The sequence below is a fragment of the Salvelinus sp. IW2-2015 genome, linkage group LG23, assembly GCF_002910315.2.
Source record: "Salvelinus sp. IW2-2015 linkage group LG23, ASM291031v2, whole genome shotgun sequence".
Classification (NCBI taxonomy): Eukaryota; Metazoa; Chordata; class Actinopteri; order Salmoniformes; family Salmonidae; genus Salvelinus; species Salvelinus sp. IW2-2015.
Genome location: NC_036863.1, coordinates 44,125,861 through 44,145,998, shown reverse-complemented (window position 1 = coordinate 44,145,998; position 20,138 = coordinate 44,125,861). Strand labels below are relative to the sequence as shown.

At 41.9% G+C, this 20,138-nt stretch overlaps 1 protein-coding gene and 1 long non-coding RNA gene across 2 annotated transcripts in view; both read right to left on the bottom strand.

Moving 5' to 3' along the window:
* Positions 1-1,344: 1,344 nt before the first annotated feature.
* The window catches only part of LOC111950363 (eukaryotic initiation factor 4A-I), a 35,940-nt gene continuing 17,146 nt past the window's right edge, over positions 1,345-20,138 (bottom strand). The window contains exons 7-11 of the mRNA XM_023967873.2: positions 12,509-12,652; positions 8,527-8,664; positions 6,589-6,678; positions 6,137-6,216; positions 1,345-2,414 (exon numbers count right to left, since the gene is read on the bottom strand). Of these exons, the coding sequence (XP_023823641.1) occupies positions 2,270-2,414; positions 6,137-6,216; positions 6,589-6,678; positions 8,527-8,664; positions 12,509-12,652 (597 nt within the window). The 3' untranslated portion in view covers positions 1,345-2,269. The remainder of the gene's footprint in view (positions 2,415-6,136; positions 6,217-6,588; positions 6,679-8,526; positions 8,665-12,508; positions 12,653-20,138) is intronic.
* Positions 12,949-13,428, bottom strand: LOC139022923 (uncharacterized). The gene is made up of 2 exons (XR_011473995.1): positions 13,331-13,428; positions 12,949-13,207 (listed from the first exon to the last, which is right to left on the bottom strand). It is a non-coding gene; the product is annotated as an uncharacterized lncRNA (long non-coding RNA).

The following is a 20,138-nucleotide window of genomic DNA, read 5'->3' as shown; positions in this document are numbered from 1 at the left end:
CTGCTATACTCCCTTGGGTCRCAGCACTTGGTTGTTACGAGTGGGCCACATGGCCCTAGTCCCTACCGGGAAGCCAAATGTTTCCTTGTTGACTCCCGGAAGCTTCTYTAGGATTTCTGGGGCAGTATGGAGATAGTGCGTTATCTTTTTAGATCTAGCCAACTCAAGAGTTGAATTCGTATGGCACTGTAACATTGACCACCAAAGCTGCAGCTTTTTTCACGAGTCTGTTTTCCTCAGTTTCCCATTCTGGGAAAATAAACKTATCTCCTTGATAACGTTCCATCCGTTGCTTTCGGCTTCTGTTGCTAATAGGTAAATTACCTTGTTGTGCCTATTTATGCAGGCTCCTTGGATCGACGGGCATCGACCCAAGATGTGTGAACAAGATTCGTACGGGTCTGGACAGCGCCTGCATGAGGAATCCATCTCTTGCTTTCCTCTTGCAAGCATCTCCGGGGTGGGATAAATATTGGCCCTCAACTTAAGCCCTTCGATGTACTAGCCTTGCTTGAATCCCACTGAGGAAGGATTAGCCAGCCAAGTATTGCTGGTCTTGCCATTACCAAAGGCCTATTACCAAAGGCCCTATACCTTGAGTTGCCAGGCTGATCCATTTCCGCATTTCCTCTTGCCTCCAATCGCACGGTATTGGGCACCGCGGCGTCACTAAGCCGGTTAAGTTGTCTTCGAGGGAGGGCCTCCCTGTGTCACTCCCACCAGCTCTCAGTCATGTTCCCTTAAACACTGATTCCTCAACCGTGCTGTGAGTTATCCTCCGGGTGCACTCATCAGAAGAGTGCCACAGCCGGTGGATCCTTCTGGCCTGGATCGATGGAATCTGGCAGASCAATATTATTTTTATTTGTCAAACGGCAGCCAAGCATTGATGATCATATAACCATGAATACCCTCGATATTGGAGAGGAGCATCAAGCTCATCACATTGCACTTTCACCACCCTGTGAAGTTCGTCATTTATTTCATATGTAGCCTAATAAACTGCACGCTTTCCCGATGMGTCGTTGTGGGAGGACAACACCTCATCGCGTGACACCCAAGTTTACTTCAATATGATGGTTATTTGGTAGACACAAAAAGATCCCACCTTGTCTAGCGTATTTTGTTGTCGGCATTTGGAAAGTTAACCGGAGAATGTTCTGTTTCCATCAGGCCTGTCATGACATCTTTTATGCAACATGTACTTTACTCGCATAATAAGGTTGGATGGAAACCTRGTTAGTGTCGACAAAATTCAAAAAAATTCAATAAAATCGCTGGACAAGTTAATGGAAACATAGCTACTGATTATAATAAGATGATAAATAACTGGCAAAAGACGCATTATTTATTTGGTAACTTTATTGAAGTCACCCCCCTCCCCCAATTTGTAAAATGAAACCAAACTAATGAATAAAAAAAGGTGTGGAAAATAAATAAAATGTTTATACTGGAATTTCATTCCATGTAGTCCATCAAATGTCTTTGCACCCAAAGCAAAACTCCCAATAGCCCCCTCTGTACACCTTCAGTTTCTCYCCCAAAATGCCAACCTTTGTGAAATGTAAATTATACACTTTAGAATTAAATATTGGTAGTTTTATATATTCAGTCAAAATATCTACCAACATTTTGTGTCTTTACCACTCATTAACAGTGTTCAAATGAATAGCTCTACTTTCAAGGAGGCACATGGAGGATTTTTTATTTATTTTTTTATAAACTATGTCATCCTTTGTTTGTTTAAAAACTCTCCTGCAGACATATCAGCAATGGAGAGTGATAGAATATAACAACTCCAATGCAAATAACAAAGACTGCAACTGCATAGCGCAATCCCCATTCCCCAAAGAAGTGACCATTTCCTATTGAAATGGAGTCCCAAGGGGTCCTTGTATACAACATAAGGACATGAAGTCTGCTGCTAATGCAAACATACTGATCCTCGTCTGTGGCCAAGTAAACATACAATTCTAGGTTTTTATTATGCAAGGCTAGCAGGAGAGGTGGTCTCTTTCCTTCAAGCCATAGAGAACCAAATGAGTGGGGCTGAGCTGAGGGACCGCAGAGGGCATGGAAAAGGAGGGAAACCRGGGGTTCCCCTACCCCATTTAAGAGCGCAAAATTGGGATACACGGGAGAGGCTTGGATAGGTGGGAATATAGGTGGGTGATAGGTAGGAAATGGGAGGTTTTAGAGAATAGTGAGATGATGATAGTGGCATTGTAGACCACCAGTAGGCAGGGTGCCAGGGGCAGGGTACTCTACTCTAGATCAGGTCAGCCACATTCATGGGCATCTCTTCTACTGTGGTGTTGTAGAACGTCTCAATGTCTCGGAGTGTGCGCTTGTCCTCCTCAGTCACCATGTTGATGGCGACACCCTTCCTTCCGAAACGGCCTCCTCGCCCGATCCTGGCACACAACAATTAAAGACAAGGTTAATATGAACCCTGCCGCTCTGCATTTAGAATTAAAACAGTAGTGAAATAAACATGAAATGAACAAMCCAGGAGGAATGTGAGCAGATCAATATAGAAAAATCTGGAAATGTAAAAAAAAACTGGGAATTCCTGATTCATTTGCTTTATAACTAGTGCATGACCTTAGGGTGGCAACAGATTCTACGGGTGGAATTCAAACCCGAGTTAAGCACACGTGAATTATACATAATTCCCTTTGTATGCACCTCTCTCTATGCATATTCTGACCTTTAATTTAAGCATGAGAATAGCGTGCTATTCACACGCTGTTCATTCTGGGGTGGAGATCCAAAAAATGAAGTTGTGGCAAAGGTGTCTTTATACGCCGTATTCTGACCTMTACCCTAATTCCCTCATAATTCCAATACCTTTAGGCACAATGAATAACGTCGAGCAACTTGTCGGTTCCAAGTGGAACATCTTTATTTTATCCAACASAAATAACACCATTCTCCATGCACTATTGATTAGAGCTAGGTAAATGAGTAAACCGTTTGGATAAGGGGATTGTAAATAAATCGAAATAAATGTGAAACCAGTCATAGGGTAGCAAACTGAAGCATATCAACATATCACCTTTTCCCACAGTGAAGTTCATGAAATGCTGGCCTTGTAACTTGGGGTGAAATTTGGAGATCCGAGCTATAGGCTTCTGTAGCCATGCACAAATGACAGTATAACGCCAAACCTACAGAGTTCATTTATGATTTCTGGAATGTTTTAATTACAGTGAGCTCCAAAAGTATTGGGACAGTGACACATTGTTGTTTTGCCTCTGTACTTCAGCTCTTTGGAATTGAAATGATACAAGGAAGTTAAAGTGCAGACTATCAGCCTTACTTTTCGGGTATTTTCATCCATATCGGGTGAACCGTTTAGAAATTACAGCAATTGTTGTACATAGTCCCCCCCMTTTTAAGGGACCAAAAGTACTGGGAAAAATTCACTTGTGCCTTGATTACTTCTGAAGTTCGTTTTGCACCAAGTTTGTTTTGCATTTTCCCGGCATTGTTCACTAGCCAACATCAACTTATTTTTGCTCCAACCTATTGTACAACTTTCTCACCTTCCAATATTTCATGGATTGAACAATCAGAGTATCAGGATCAATTGGTGCTGAAAAGGAGAGGAATGAGTGTATTTACATGGCTTTCTTTCATTGATCCCTAATATTCTGAAGCGTTAGTGAGTGTTTTTTAAAAAGGTACAGCAAATTTAAAAGGATGGCTTTAGATAAATGTACTGAAAACCTCATTGACAATCGTTTCAACGGTTGAATTAAATTTATTCCGCATTCATTCAGCATGCGCAAGGGGGGAGACACGTTTTTTTCTTCTGGTTAGACCATCTTGATCTCTGGCTTCCTCGAGACATTTGTCGGTCTTAATTATTTAATCAAACTGCATGCTTAAAGCATCAGACAAGTTCAGTAGATATAGTTGATTTTATTAAAACACAAAGTGTGTGTCTATATATGGAAGAGTACACGTTTAAACATGTCAACCAATCGATTGGTCGAAAGAAGAGACTACGTTCGGTCAACCAATATTTTTGGGGGTCGGGGACGACCCTAATCCATACACCCAGTCACTACAAAGAAACAGGCGTCCTTCCTAACTCAGAGAGGAAGGAAATCACTTAGGGATTTCACCAGGAGGACAATGGTGACTTTAAAACCGTTACAGAGTTTAATGGCTGTGAAAGGAGAAAACTGCGGATGAATCAAAAACATTGCAAGAGCTTTGCACACCTGGATTGTACAATATTTGCACATTATTCTTAAATTCTTCAAGCTCTGTCAAGTTGTTTTTTGCTAGACAGCCATTTTCAAATCTTGCCATAGATTTTCAAGCCAATTTTAAGTAAAAACTGTAACTAGGCCACTCCGGAACATTCAATGTCATCTTGTTAAGCAACTCCAGTATAGATTTGGCCTTGTGTTTTAGGTTAATGTCCTGCTAAAAGGTGAATTAGTCTCCCAGTGTGTTGGAAAGCAGCCTGAACCAGGTTTTCCTCAAGGTGCCATTTTTATAGCCTACTTTCTGAAGGCACTGTAAATGTATGCGGGTATACCTGACAGTGGCTACTGATAGTAGCTAATATTTAACACGATACAAATTGTAAAAAATACAGTGAAAAGTCTGGGTATAATTAAAACATTCTAGAAATCATGAATCAACTCTTTAGGTTTGTTGCTATACTGTAATTTGCGCATGGCTGCAGAGGCCTATAGCTTGCGTCTCCAAATGTTATCCCAAGGCCAGCATTTCATATAAACTTCATTGTGGAAATTACTGCCATATGACTGGTTTCACATTTGTCTCCATCGTTAAGGAAAAATAGATCTAAAACAATTGTAATTTATATTTACAAATGCCTTATTTAAAAACGTCTTACTCATTTACCCATTTACCTAGTTCAGGCTAGTTTAGCTCTTATCAATTTGCTTTTATCAATTACAATGCATGGAGAATGGTGTTCCCTATATTTAAAAAAATGTTCCGCATGGAACTGACAGGTTTCATCGTCCGTAAAGGTGGTGGAATTATGTTGGAATTAAGTCACGGTGAGAATACAGTATCTGTAGACGCAGCTCCACCAATATCTTTGATATTCAGCCCAAACGAAAAGCGGGTGAATAGCATGCTATTCTCATGCTTAAATTTAAGGGCAGAATACGCATTGATAGAAAAGTGCATAAAAAGGGAATTCCGTTAAATTTACGCATAACTCGGGTCGGAATTCCCCACTAAGTGATTTCAATGGGGCTTTCTCCATTCTGATTGCTTAATATTGTTAAATCAAACTAAATACTCAGCATTTTAATCAATTTCTGCACTCCTTTGAGATCATTTCCACACTGCTACATAGGGCTGCATGATATGTGCCCATAAAATCTCAAATTTACCAAAACAGTATAATTGCGATTTAGATCAAAACACTTGGGTGAACTGTTGGAATCAAGACAATAGAATGATTATTCAAATTCTATAGTTACAACACAATAGTGAGCACTTTGAATACAGTGTTGTTTGACATGACAATGAATGAAAAAGCCCAGGGAGGAATTATTGTGACAGGGTAGGAACCAAAGTGTTGGTCAGTGTTACCTAGGGGACCCTATAATCAAGCTACATTAAATGTTTTCTCTTAGCTACTTCATATAGCTAACATTTTCATGCTTCGCCTATTCCTCTTTGATTTAGAAGATACTGTTGCACAAAAACAATGATGACTTAGGCCTACACCAGCACTGGTATCAGGCTGTATTAGCTAGTTACGTTTGCTCCGACTCAGTAAATGTATTAGCTAACTGCCGATTAGCATTAGCGGCTAAAACTATACAATTTTAGCAACAACTTGCTAAAAAAAGACACGAGCTGTTTGCACACCGCAAGACACACAACCTAATAGTGTAATTATAGAACGCTTGTGGATTTATATTAAGAAGCAAAGTGGAAATGAGCATCGTTGTCATCAACATCTTGTCGCAAGTGCTGTATTAACCATGCAGACTGAGCGCAAGTGGTCGTAGCATATCACATTTAGTGGAGTAGCATATCACATTTAACAAACCAAACATTCAGGCTTCTGCATCAATACCAGTATATAGTAAAATACGCTATACCGCCCATCCCTAAGGGTCCCTCCTACCTGTGAATGTAGTTCTCACGGTTGGTCGGCAGGTCATAGTTGATAACCAGAGACACCTGCTGAACGTCAATTCCTCGGGCCTGAAAGGAAAAACATGATCAACACTCCTGCCATGCCTGACCTCTAGCTGCCATTGCTTTATTACCCTGAACACGGGCGCAGGCTAGTTTAGTCCTGTGTGGATCAGTTGGTAAGAGAGTGTGGTGATAGCAATGCCAAAGGTTATGGGTTCAGATCCAACAGTGATCACATACTAAAAATGTATACATGTTGCCACTTGATTCAAACTTTGTCATCACTGTTCATTAAGAGTAGGCTAATTAAATAAATCATATAGAGCCCACTTACACATTCAATTAATATAATAAGATATTAACATAATTTTACATCCAACATATGAAAAGATTCAGGGCACAGCGTGCTCTACCAAGGTAGTCCTGAACTCAACTCACCAGCAGATCTGTGGTGATGAGGACACGGCTGGAGCCAGAGCGGAACTCCCTCATGATCAGGTCCCTCTCCTTCTGGTCCATGTCACCGTGCTGGGGAGGAAGGACGACGTTACATTTAGCAGACACTCTTAAACCGAGCCACTTATAGTCAGACAAGATAGTTAGCCTGGATCTGACATCACCTTAGTGAACGAACGCCACAAGCATTTCATGAATCTCGATACCGTACCAAGATCAAACAGTTACAAAAATCATAAAAAAGACACAACAAATGCTGATCTATGGGAATCATTCAAATGCTGATCTATGGGAATCATACAAATGCTGATCTATGGGAATCATACAAATGCTGATCTATGGGAATCATACAAATGCTGATCTATGGGGAGATATTACAAATGCATGATCTATGGAAATCAATCAGAATGCTGATCTATGGAAATCATACAAATGCTGATCTATGGAAATCAATCAAATGCTGATCTATGGAAATCATACAAATGCTGATCTATGGGAATCATACAAATGCTGATCTAACCAGATCAACGGGATGTTTTCTGCACAAATAGAGGCTCCAAGAAGTACAGGAGGAACATTGTGACAAAGATAGGAACTATACTGTGGAGATCGAAGGCCGTGGCTTCTGTAGATATTGCAAACTAACGTGTTTAATGTAAACGATGACATCTCAATAGGATAAATTACAGACACTTCCACCCTGTGCCCCGTATTAAGTGTTCAACTCAATGACGAGTTTGTGCCGATAGCGTGGACCAACCTGTTGCTCTCACGGCAGAGTCGGCTGGGATGAATATGGCTTTGTCTCTCTCCCCCTGGCAGATAAGACTCAGTGCCACTCACTCTCCCAGACACAGATTAAGCTAGTCCGAGCGATCGTGCTTTTAATCCAGGACTAGGCATAAATCGGCACCTGGAAACCCAGCTGATAAACTGTTACCAGTTTTCAGAAAGTATTCACACACCCCTTGACTTTTCCCACATTCTGCTGTGTTACTGCCTAAATGTAAAATGTATCATATTTAGATTTGTTTGTCACTGGCCTACACACAACGCCCCCATAATATCAAATTGGAATGAAGTTTTTCAAAATGTTTACAAATAAATAAAAAATGAAAAGCTGAAATGTCTCGAGTCAAAAAGTATTTAACACCTTTGTTATGGCAAGCCTAAATACGTCCAGGAGTATCAAATCAAATGTATTTATAAAGCCCTTTTCACAACAGCATGTCACAAAGTGCTAATACAGAAACCCAGCCTAAAACAGCAGAGAGCAAGCAATGCAAAGGTTTGGATATTTGCTTAACAAGTCACATAATACAATGCCTTCAGAAAGTATTCATACCTCTTCACTTATTCCACATTTTGTTGTGTTATAGCCTGAAAATGATTGTCGGGCAATGATCAACAAGCAATTTGACATAGCTTGAAGAGTTTTTTAAATAAGAAATGGGAGACTTACCCAGAAAGACTCACAGCTGTAATTGCTGACAAAGGAGATTCTAACATGTATTGACACAGGGGATTGAACACTAATCTAATCAAGATATATTCGGGTTTTATTTAGCTTGTCTTTTTTTATATACAATGTTAGAATTTTTCTTCCACTTTGAGTATTTCATGTAGATCGTTGATAAAAAATGACAATTAAATCCATTTTAATCCCACTTTGTAACACAACAAAATGTGGAAAAAGTCAAGGTGTGTGAAAACTTTCTGAAGGCCCTGTATGCCTTTGTTCATCATCATCATCATCCACATACCTGAGTGGTATATGACAACATATTATTACTAAAACATCAACGCACATAACACTAACCATTATCAACCCATATGTCCACCACCAAACACATACCTGGGTGTTAGGTATGACAACACTGTGGGACATGGACACAGAGCTGGAGGTGCAGGAGCTCTTACCAGGGCAGAGACAGTAAAGTCCCTGGCATGCATCTTCTCAGTCAGCCAGTCCACCTTCCTGCGGGTGTTGATGAAGATCACAGCCTGGGTGATGGTCAGGGTCTCGTACAGATCACACAGGGTGTCCAGCTTCCACTCCTAACAATGGAAAGGGGGTTGAATTGAGACCGAAGACATGGGAGTAACGTTGCTTTAAAGCTAAGTAGTGGAGAGGGACAGAGATCCCAGCCACGGTGGAGAGCAGTCTGCTTTCTTTGCCAAAGAACGCCGTTCCTCTAACAGCATGGGAGACGGCGGGAACTTGGGACCCCAAAAACATTTAAAAGGGTGCTTAAAAGGATACAGCCATACATTATTAGTATCACTGTAGAAAGATATTTTCATACAAAATCAACCATCTTGATAATCAAATAATCAAGTGCTACAAGTTTAACGAAAGAGAGGCGATCTCTAAACTCATCACTAGCTACGTTTTCATGAACCTTTCCAGTGATGGTCAACATTTAGAATGCTTGCATAGAAAATACATGCGACAATTTCCTGCTACGGTGCGTTTCATTGAAATATCCTGTATCGATAAACTCAGCTGGATATAATGATGTTACACTTTACATCACACTTTCGCAAAAACCCTACAGTGTCGAAAAAGAATGAAGTGAAGAAAGTGTTACCATTAAATTGTGCATGAATACATTGCCGACAGCCTGTATGCCCTCATACCAGCATAAATAGAATGCAATAATTGACTAATATTTGCCATATTCTAATAATTGTCATGTGTTAACGTATGCCACGATCCGTGGCATGGTGAAACTTGCACTCCTGTAGCGGTGAAACTTGCCAGCCAACCAGAAAAGAAAAGCGAAGCAATTCTGGCATTCTTGAAAGTCAGGACAATCATTGTCCTGCAACAAAAAAAAAATTTATAGTTCGAAAAACTGATTTTGCAAGCAGTATAATTTAGAATTAAATGTGGAGCTTTATAGTTACGTGATGACACCACGTGCCCCACGACTTCAAAATGATTCAGCAAAAACCGTTTCCAGCATCATTTGTCACAACAAAAGTTCCACAAAAGAAAAATCAACCCCTGTTGAACGTATGTAAAAACATTTTGTTTTTAATCTTTAGAAAATGTTTTCTATCTGCCGTTTCCATTACAGATGTCGCAAAGATTTGAGCTTTTGTCTAATAAACCTGAGTCATTGGAAACCTGCTTACTGATTAGTATTCTACAGTTGAAGTCGGAAGTTTACATACACTTAGGTTGGAGTCATTAAAACTCGTTTTGCAACCACGCCACACATTTATTGACAACAAAGAATCGTTTTGGCAAGTCGGTTAAGACATCTACTTTGTGCATGACACAAGTCATTTGTCCAACAACTGTTTACATACAGATTATTTCACTTATAATTCACTGTATCACAATTCCAGTGGGTCAGAAGTTTACATACACTAAGTTGACTGTGCCTTTAAACAGCTTGGAAAATTCCAGAAAATGATGTCATGGCTTTAGAAGCTTCTGATAGGCTAATTTACATTATTTCAGTCAATTGGAGGTGTACCTGTGGATGTATTTCAAGCCCTACCTTCAAACTCAGTGCCTCTTTGCTTGACATCATGGGAAAATCTAAAGAAATCAGCCAAGACCTCAGAAAAACAATTGTAGACCTCCACAAGTCAGGTTCATCCTTGAGAGCAATTTCCAAATGCCTGAAGGTACCACGTTCATCTGTACAAATAATAGTACGCAAGTATAAACACCATGGGACCACGCAGCCGTCATACCGCTCAGGAAGGAGACGCGTTCTGTCTCCTAGAGATGAACGTACTTTGGTGCGACAAGTGCAAATCAATCAACAGCAAAGGACCTTGTGAAGATGCTAGAGGAAACAGGTACAAAAGTATCTATATCCACAGTAAAATGAGTCCTATATCGACATAACCTGAAAGGCCACTCAGCAAGGAAGAAGCCACTGCTCCAAAACCGCCATAAAAAAAGCCAGACTACAGTTTGCAACTGCACATGGGACAAAGATTGTACTTTTTGGAGAAATGTCCTCTGGTCTGATGAAACAAAATAAGAACTGTTTGGCCATAATGACCATCGTTATGTTTGGAGGAAAAGGGGGAGGCTTGCAAGCCGAGAACACCATCCCAACCGTAAAGCACGGGGGTGCAGCATCATGTTGTGGGCGTGCTTTCCTGCAGGAGGGACTGGTGCACTTCACAAAATAGATGAAAATAGGAAAATTATGGAGGAAAATTATGTGGATATAGTGAAGCAACATCTCAAGACATCAGTCAGGAAGTTAAAGCTTGGTCGCAAATGGGTCTTCCAAATGGACAATGACCCCAAGCATACTTTCAAAGATGTGGCAAAAAGGCTTAAGGACAACAAAGTCAAGGTATGGGAGTGGCCATCACAAAGCCCTGACCTCAATCCCATAGAACATTTGTGGGCAGAACTGAAAAAGGGTGTGCGAGCAAGGAGCCTACAAACCTGACTCAGGTACACCAGCTCTGTCAGGAGGAATGGGACAAAATTCACCCAACTTATTGTGGGAAGCTTGTAGAAGGCTACCTGAAACGTTTGACCCAAGTTAAAGAATTTAAAGGCAATGCTACCAAATACTAATTGAGTGTATGTAACTTCTGACCCACTGGGAATGTGATGAAAGAAATAAAAGCTGAAATAAATAATTCTCTCTACTATTATTCTGACATTTCACATTCTTAAATAAAGTGGTGATCCTAACTGACCTAAAACAGGGAATCTTTACTAGGAATATGTCAGGAATTGTGAAAAACTGAATTTAAATGCATTTGGCTATCGTGTGTGTAAACTTCCGACTACAACTGTATGTGATCAGAACAGTTACTAGTGAAGGGGGGGGGGGGGGGGTTGCAAAAATCGACAGTTACATACAGTATCAGAACTGGAGTTCCTAACCAGTTTTAGGAGGGCGTGTCATATTTTTATGGTTCCCCCCGTTGCCCCTCCTTCTCCAGACAGTAGGGCCTGCTCCGCTCCTTCTCTCGACAAGTGAAAGTGCATTTCACAGCTGATAATCACCCCGAAACTCAACCTAAACAAAAACACGTTTTGTTTACTGTCTCAATACATTTGGAGCCCACTATAACGCCATTATTGCTTTTGTTCTGATTTTAACAAGGCCACTTGGCACTTCTAATGATGTTTAGGTTACAGATGTTTTCATCATTAGACGGCTCGTGGTTGGGGTATTTAAAAAAAAAATGTTGTCATTATAAAAAGCTGTTACCGTGTTCCAACACATATGCTTTCTGTGTCATACTGTAGTTGTAACACAGGCACTCAACCAATAAAATAGATTGAACACTTTAATGAATTTGTTTGTTTGTTTTGTTTTTACATATAACCTACAGTAACAAACTAATGAAAATGCTATTGTGTTATTTTAAATTAAATACAAATCCTATTCCAATGCCTTCATAAACACAATCAAATGAATATTTTTGAGATAGCATATATGACATTTATTAATTACACTGTTAGAATGTTGCAGTCTGGTGTTAAATAGGGAGCCAATTTGTTTTGAGCACTTATTTCCATAACTGATCAAAACTTGTTTTCTCACGGCTCTCTCTTGTCCCTCTGAAGCAGACATATGGTGAGCAATATGTTTGAAACCTCGAATCGCAATAAAATCACAGAATTGCATATCGTATCTTGAGGCCCCAGGCAATTCACAGCCCAAAGAGTTACTGTGTTGTATTGACAAAATGTGTCTACTTCATGACCTTTGTTCTTCTTTTAGATACATTTAAAAAAAAATATTAAAATCAACTGTTTTAGTTTATAGGCTGCTCCATTACTTTATTTATTACTAGTAGAGCAAAGAGCCTCACGAAACTCTTGTATCACAAGCATATATAAAGAGCCCTATATTTTTATCTATATATACTTTTCTAGAACGAGCATCTAGAACAGCAATACCTCTTTCTCCACGTTAATGTAGAACTGGCGAATACCCTCCAGGGTGAGCTCCTCCTTCTTCACAAGGATACGGATTGGGTCACGCATGAACTTCTTGGTGACTTCCAGCACATCCTGAGGCATGGTGGCAGACAGGAGCACCACCTGGGAAACAGGGTTGAGAAAGGTATTAGCTAGGCTCTATAGAACAAAATACCTGACAGAGGAAAGTCTCTCTCTCTCTCTCTCTCTCTCAGAAATAAATATTCTATATTCACCAAGATGATGCTTAATTCTGTTGCGATATTTGTCAGCAAAACAATCTTAATTAAAAGTCCTGAATTTCCAGAGAGGCAGCAGGAAGAGCATGAAATCAAATCAAATTTATTGGTCACATTCACAGATGTTATCACAAGTGCAGCATAATGCTTATTTAATCAAGGTAAGACCCAAGTGCAGACTGTGTGAAGTAAGAATGTTTATTGTAACAACAGGGGTAGGCAAACGACAGGTCAAGAAAGGCAGGGGTCAATAATCCAGAGTAGAGGCCAAGGTACAGGACGGCAGGCAGGCTCAGGTCAGGCAGAGGTCGGTAATCCAGAGGCGGAGCAAAGGAACAGGACGGCAGGCAGGGCCAGGGACAGGCAGAGTGGTCAGGCGGGCGGGTACAGGGTCAGGAAAGGCAAGGGTCAAAAACCAGGAGGATGAGAAAAGGAGAGACTGGTGAAAAACAGGAGCAGAGACAAACGCTGGTTGACTTGAACAAACAAGACGAACTGGCACACACAGACAGAAAATACAGGTATAAATACCCATAGGATAAGTGGGGAAGATGGGCAACACCTGGAGGGGGTGGAGACAAGCACAAGGAGAGGTGAAACAGGCCAGGGCGTGACAGTAACCCCCGACCCTAGGGACGCCACCTGGCGTTCCACCTGGGCGGATACCTGGTTGACTAGGGTGCCGGCGGTGAAAGTCGGCGATGAGGGCCCGGGTCCAGAATGTCTTTAGCGAGAACCGAGCACCTCTCCTCCGGGCCATAACCCTCCCAGTCAACCAGGTACTGGAAATCCCTGCCCCGAACCCTCAGGAGGCGTCTCACCGTGTACGCTGGCTGGCCACCAATGACACGGGGGGAAGGGATGGGCCTAGAAACAGAAGACAAGGGGCAGTCAGACATGGTTTTGACTCTAGACACAGAAAAGGTAGGAAAAATACAGAGGGTATGGGGCAACAGAGGATGAAAAGCAGAGGGGCTAATGATCTTGGAGCAGGGGGGAAAGGCATCAGCTTCCGGGGGTGTAGCCGCGGCACTATAGTGGCATGCCAGCGCCTCAGGCTTGACCTTCTTGGATACCGGTCGGTGCTGCGGAATCGAAGTGGCCCGGGCCTTACTGAACCCCTCCCGGAGGTCCTGGTACTCTGCGAAGCTGGCGGAGAGGTCCGGGGCAATTTCCAAGCCCCCAGGAACACTTCCCGGGGCAGGCAGAGCTGACTTCAGGCAATGAGTGTGGCAGGACAGGCTCAAGTAGTACTGGCACCAGTAGCCCAGTCAATGGAGGGATTGTGTCGCTGGAGCCAAGAGAATACCAATACCACAGTACCCTGCGGAGACTCAACCAGCCGGAATTGAATCGTGTCGCTGTGGTTCCCGACACTCGTAAGTTGAAAGGGGTGGTCTGGGGGGTGACCCGGCCTATAGAGCGCCCGTCCAGCACTCTAACACCCATGGGAATGGAGAGGGGTTGAGTGGGGATGCACAGCTTGGACGCCAGGGTAACGTCTATGAGACTCACATCGGCCCCTGAGTCGATGAGTACCTGAAGATACTTGGACTGGTCACCCCACAGCAGGATGGCATGGAGAGGGGGGCGAGTAAGGGGAGAAGAACAATTATCTTCAAGACCCACCAGTGTACTCACTCCAACGAATGAGCTAGGTCTCTTGAAGGGACAGGTAGACACAAAATGACCAGCAGTACCGCAATACAGACAACTCTGGGTCCCAAGTCTGCATATGCGTTCGGCTGGAGACAGCCTCGCCCTGCCGAGCTGCATCGGCTCGGGAAGAGGTGAATCGGCAGTCTCCGGAGGCTCTTGGAGCTCGGATCCTCTCGGGGACGTAGACGCCGGGGACTTCCAGAATTCATCAGATGCAAGGTGGGATCCCTGAGTGAGCTATTGGGACCGCAATCGGACCTCTTCTCCCTCCTACATTCCCCGTAGCCGACCATCGATCAGGATGGTTAAAGCGATGAGTGATTCGAGATCCATCGGTAGTTCTCGGGCTACCAGCTCATCCTTTAGCTCCTCCGATAATCCGTGCAGGAACGTGTCGAACAGCGCTTCCGGGTTCCAGGTACCCTCCGCTGCTAGAGTGCGGAACTCCACCTCATAGTCTGCCACACTGAGGGTGTCCTGCCAAGCTGGAGTAACTTCCGGGCAGGCTCTCTCCCGGACACCGGAGCCTCAAAAACTTCTCACCTCCACCACGAATACCACCAGACTGAGGCAGACGGTAGATTGCTGCTCCCACACTGCCGTGGCCCAGGCGAGTGCCCTCCCGCACAACAGCGTAATAATGTACCCTATCTTTGAGCGGTCCAAGGGGAACGAAGAAGGCTGCAGCTCGGAAACGAGAGTGCACTGGGAGAGAAATGCCCGGCAGGTTATGGAATCTCCACCGTAGCGCTCCGAGGGAGGCAAGCTGGATTCCCGGGCAACCGGGGTGACAGCGCTGCTACCAGTCGAGTTACAGAGGGGCTGGGAAGTTACCGTCGTGGTAGGCTGCCTAGTAGACAACCCATGGAATTTCTCCCGCAATGCGTCCAAGGCTAGGTCGTGACGTTCGGCCACAGCCTGGAACCCTTCCATCAGACCGGGAAGCAACTCCTCGTGCCTACCAATGGTGGAGGAGGAGATGGCGTTGCGGAGCTGGTCCAAGTCTGCTGGGTCAGTCATAGCCAGTTCTCACTATCAAGAATCAAGGTAAGACCCAAGTGCAGACTGTGTGAAGTAACAATGTTTATTGTAACAACAGGGGCAGAGTATAAGTGGGTTAGATGGGCGACACCTGGAGGGGGTGGCGACAAGCACAAGGCCAGATGAAACAGATCAGGGCGTGACAGTACAGCAATACACACATAATCCAAAAGTAATAAAGACAACAAAAAATGTAAACATCAGAACGAGCAATGTCAGAGATCAGAATATAAATATATAGTATATAAATATATAGTATATAAATGGTGTATATAGACAGTATGGTCAGTAAATTAGGGTTGACCCCATTTAGTCGACTGGTCGATAGGCTGCGCAATAAACACTTGCTGTGCTGCCATTTTTCTGCAGTAGGAAGAAGAGCGAGACAAGGTGTGCCAGTCACACCGGCACTCGCTATCATTTTTATTAACACAGTGTGAGCGTTACGCTCTTTGAGTCATTTGTGTGTCTTAATTATTTAATCAAACAGTGTGCTTAAAGCGTCAGACAAGCTCAGTGCATATGTCGTTTATTTTATTGAATCACCTGTCTATATATGGAAAAATAAAGCTTAAACATTTCGACCAATCCAACTTTTCGACCAATCGACTGGTTGAAAGAACAGAGCAACTCGGGTCGACAAAGATTTTTTTTAGTCGGGGACTAATATGAATAGAAAAGGTGTGTACAGCAGTAGTTATATAGGATTAGCCATGACTAGAATACAGTATATACACACATAAAGTGGGCAAGACAGTATGTAAACATTATTAAAGTGGCCAGTGTTCAATGACTATGTACATAAAGCAGCAGCCTCAAGGTTGAGGGTGGGGTACAGGACAGAGGCCAACTAGTGATTAATGATGAGCAATGCAAAATAAATAATTAAAACAATTAATACATTTAAAACAAAGGACATCAAGGACACCTAAAATCATAAAGCAATGCCAACTGTATATGTTTGTGTGCGTGTCTGACACTATAAAATATGTGTGTGTTCTTGTATGCGTTTATTTGAATGAGAGTGTGTATATGCATGTGTACAAACACCTGCACGGCATCAGCCTCAGGCAAACCGGCATTAGGTGTAAAAACACTGCCCCTTAGTGTCATTCAAACWTACTTTTTATTATGTTTTATTTAGAGTWAAAAAAAAAAAAAACGTATCTTTGACAATCATTCTATCTCCCGCACAGCAACTCCACTCCCACTTGTCTCCAATTCCACATCCCAACCCTCAGCCCATCCCATCTATCTCTGCTGGCCACCCACTTCGGGTTCCTACGCAACACATATCTTTCAACTATACTGTGATGTTTAACGTACAATTTCAATCTATCTAATTGAATAGAATCCACAGATTGCGAGTTAAAGATAAATATTTTTACTAAGAATATTAGTAATTGACTGACCYGGTCTCTCCAGATCTCCTAACAGTACTATTTCTAGGGTCAATTTTAGATCACTGCTATTCATTTTCAGCCATTCCTGAACCTGAGACCAGAAACAGGCTACCAGAGGGCAATACCAAAATAAATGGTCTATTGATTCTGTATCCTCGATGATTTTATGCACCAAATATTCAACATTTTGTTGGTGGCAAGAATTCTATATAATAATTTTAGCTGAAAAGCACGAAGTCTTGAATCTTGCGTTGTTTTATATATCAACTCATACACCCTGTACCATGGAATCGGTACATTAAAAATCTTCATGAGGGACATAACTCTACCATTACAATTTACAATATAATTTAAGAACAAAATAACCTTTTCAAACATCTTTCCCATAAATACAGGTATTTTATCAACCAGCACATTTGAGTTCAGCCATAATATTTGTTCTATCTTTTCAGGGGGATGAAATTGAAATAGTAGCCAGCTCTGCAATGCTTGTTTGAAAAAGAGAGCTATTTAAAAAAAGTATAATTCTCTATTAATGTCACGCCCTGACCATAGAGAGCCCCTGGTTCTCTATGGTGTTTAGGTCAGAGCGTGACTAGGGGGGTGTTCTAGTCATTGTATTTCTATGTTGGTGGTTTGTATGGTTCCCAATTAGAGGCAGCTGGTAATCGTTGCCTCTAATTGGCGATCATATTTAGGAAGCCCTTTCTCCTACCTGCTTTGTGGGATACTGTTTCAGTATGTGCGCGCTGTACTTCACGTTCGTTGGATGTTTTGTGTATGTGGCACCACTACTTTCATGTTTCGTTGTTGGTTTATTGTTTTGTAGAAGTTTCACTTAAATAAAAGATGTGGAACTCTCATCACGCTGCGCCGTGGTCAGTCCATTCTAACAACCGTGACAGTTAATCGAAAATGAGACATGGCAATCTGCACAAAGGCAAAAAGGCAATTTTTAAAGAATGGATGAGCTTTTCTTAGTAATCTACTTGAGAACCATTTAGGGTTCAAATAAAACTTTTGAATAAGTGAAGCTTTTAGAGAGGTTTAGTGCTTTTATATGTAATAATCTCAACACACCCAATTCATATTCATTATATACAGTTGAAGTCGGAAGTTTACATGCACCTTAGCCAAATACATTTAAACTCTGTTGTTCACAATTCCTGACATTTAGAACCAGTAAAGGCCGCTTTACCACTCTTGGGTAGTGGAATGACTTTGGCTTCCCTCCAGGCCTGAGGACAAAGACTTTCCTCTAGGCTCAGATTAAAGATATGACAGATAGGAGTGGCTATAGAGTCAGCTACCATCCTCAGTAGCTTTCCATCTAAGTTGTCAATGCCAGGAGGTTTGTCATTATTGATCGATAACAAACAAAAAAATCCACCTCTCCCACACTAACTTTGCAAAATTCAAACTGGCAATGCTATTCTTTCATTATTAGTTTTTTTATGCATGAATACAATTGTTCGCATTTCCTGCATAAGTTTGCCCACTTTGCCAATGAAATAATCATTAAAATAATTGGCAACATCCAATGGTTTAGTGATGAATAAGCTGATTCGATGTAAGATGGAGTTGAATTTGTCTTTCTGCCCATAATTTTAAAAAAAGTACAAGTTTTTTTCATTGATCTTGGTTTCATAATACAGTTTCTTCTTCCTTTTGTTGCGTTTAGTCACATAATTTCTCAATTTGCAGTAAGTATGCCAGTCAGATGTGCAGCCAGACATATTAGCCACTCCTTTCCCCCCCCATCTCTTTCAACCATACAGAATGGTCTCCAAGTGTCTGGTGGAAAACAGACTACCCACAGTAAACCTGGTTCATTGTGTGTAGATCAGTCACACAAAATCAAAATGTAATCAATTTTAAATTCAGGCTGTAACAAAATGTGGAAAAGTCAAGAGGTGTAAATACTTTCCCAAGGCATTAGCAATGAGCAAGCTAAAGCCGAAGTTGTCAATGAATTGGCCACCACAAGCTTACTACAGATGGATAGACCCCCAAGGCTACAGAAAGCTACTGAACAGTGACAGCCCATCACACTAGCCTGGAGTGGGAAATGAGAAGTACCGTACTACAGACATGCCCTTTGAGTCACACAAGCGTGCATATTTTTCTCTTTGTTACAAAACATAGCAGAAACCTATACAATGTCTGAAACATGTTAACATATTGATTTCAAATGCATATTGCACTTTATTTGAGTGTTGTTGTTTGCGTAATCGTGTGTTTTCATTGACGAAAATACAAAGTGTTGGTATTCCATATTGTGCTCTCATGAGGCATTATATTACATGATCATACACTGTATGGAATCAGGAATAACAACACTTTGTATTTTCTTAAATAAACAAAAATGAACTAGTACCAAAACTAAGGGTGGGATCCAAAGTTTGGATCCTTAACATTAAGAAAATCCCTAACCGAACATATTTCTTTGTTTTTCCCCTCCACTTAATTAAAATCACAGTTTCATTTATCACAAAACATTTTCCGAGATAGAGCCGATTGGCTATGAAGGCCTGGGGAATTTGTGTAACTCAAATAAAACTAAAGAGGAAGAAGCGAACTTTAGGCTACTTGGTGAATTTGGAAGTCATGCAAGACAAGACATTGCGAGATGCAGGTTACCAAAACAAAAGAGCAAGCTTCTGCCTCTCTCTTCCTCAAGCTGGCCTGCCTGCCTGCTCTACTTGCTCTGTCTCATTGCTAATGATGCAAGTGTGTGTTCAGTCTTCGGTCTGTTGCATTTAGAATATCCTAATCCAGTGGTCGCCAACCGGTCGATCGTCGATCTTCAAGGCATTCCTAGTCGATCACCAAATATTTCTGTAGAAAAGCCAACGAACAATAAAGGCTTGCACTCCTTTATTTAAATCATGTTGAGCTGTTGCCAGTAGGTGCACTTGATTCAAAAGTCCTGCGCACCGGTTAAGCAAAGCGTTCCCATGAGACAAAATCCGCCTACCCGGCGGACAGGCAAATCTGTGACTAAATCGAGTGCACCTACTGCGCTGCCCAATCGGATAGCTCAAATCACCGTGGCTACAGAGCTTCCATGACCCTGGCCACAGCCAAATTTAATAGGCTACTAGCCTACGTAAGATTGAATAACTTTTAAAACCATGACCACAGAGAGACTGTCAACAAATACAGCAAAGAGCTGCTGTTTTTATGAGTGAGTTCATGTTTAAGTTTATAATCAACACTGTCACTGTTTTTATTCAACACTATTACAAAACGCACTTCTCCGTACTC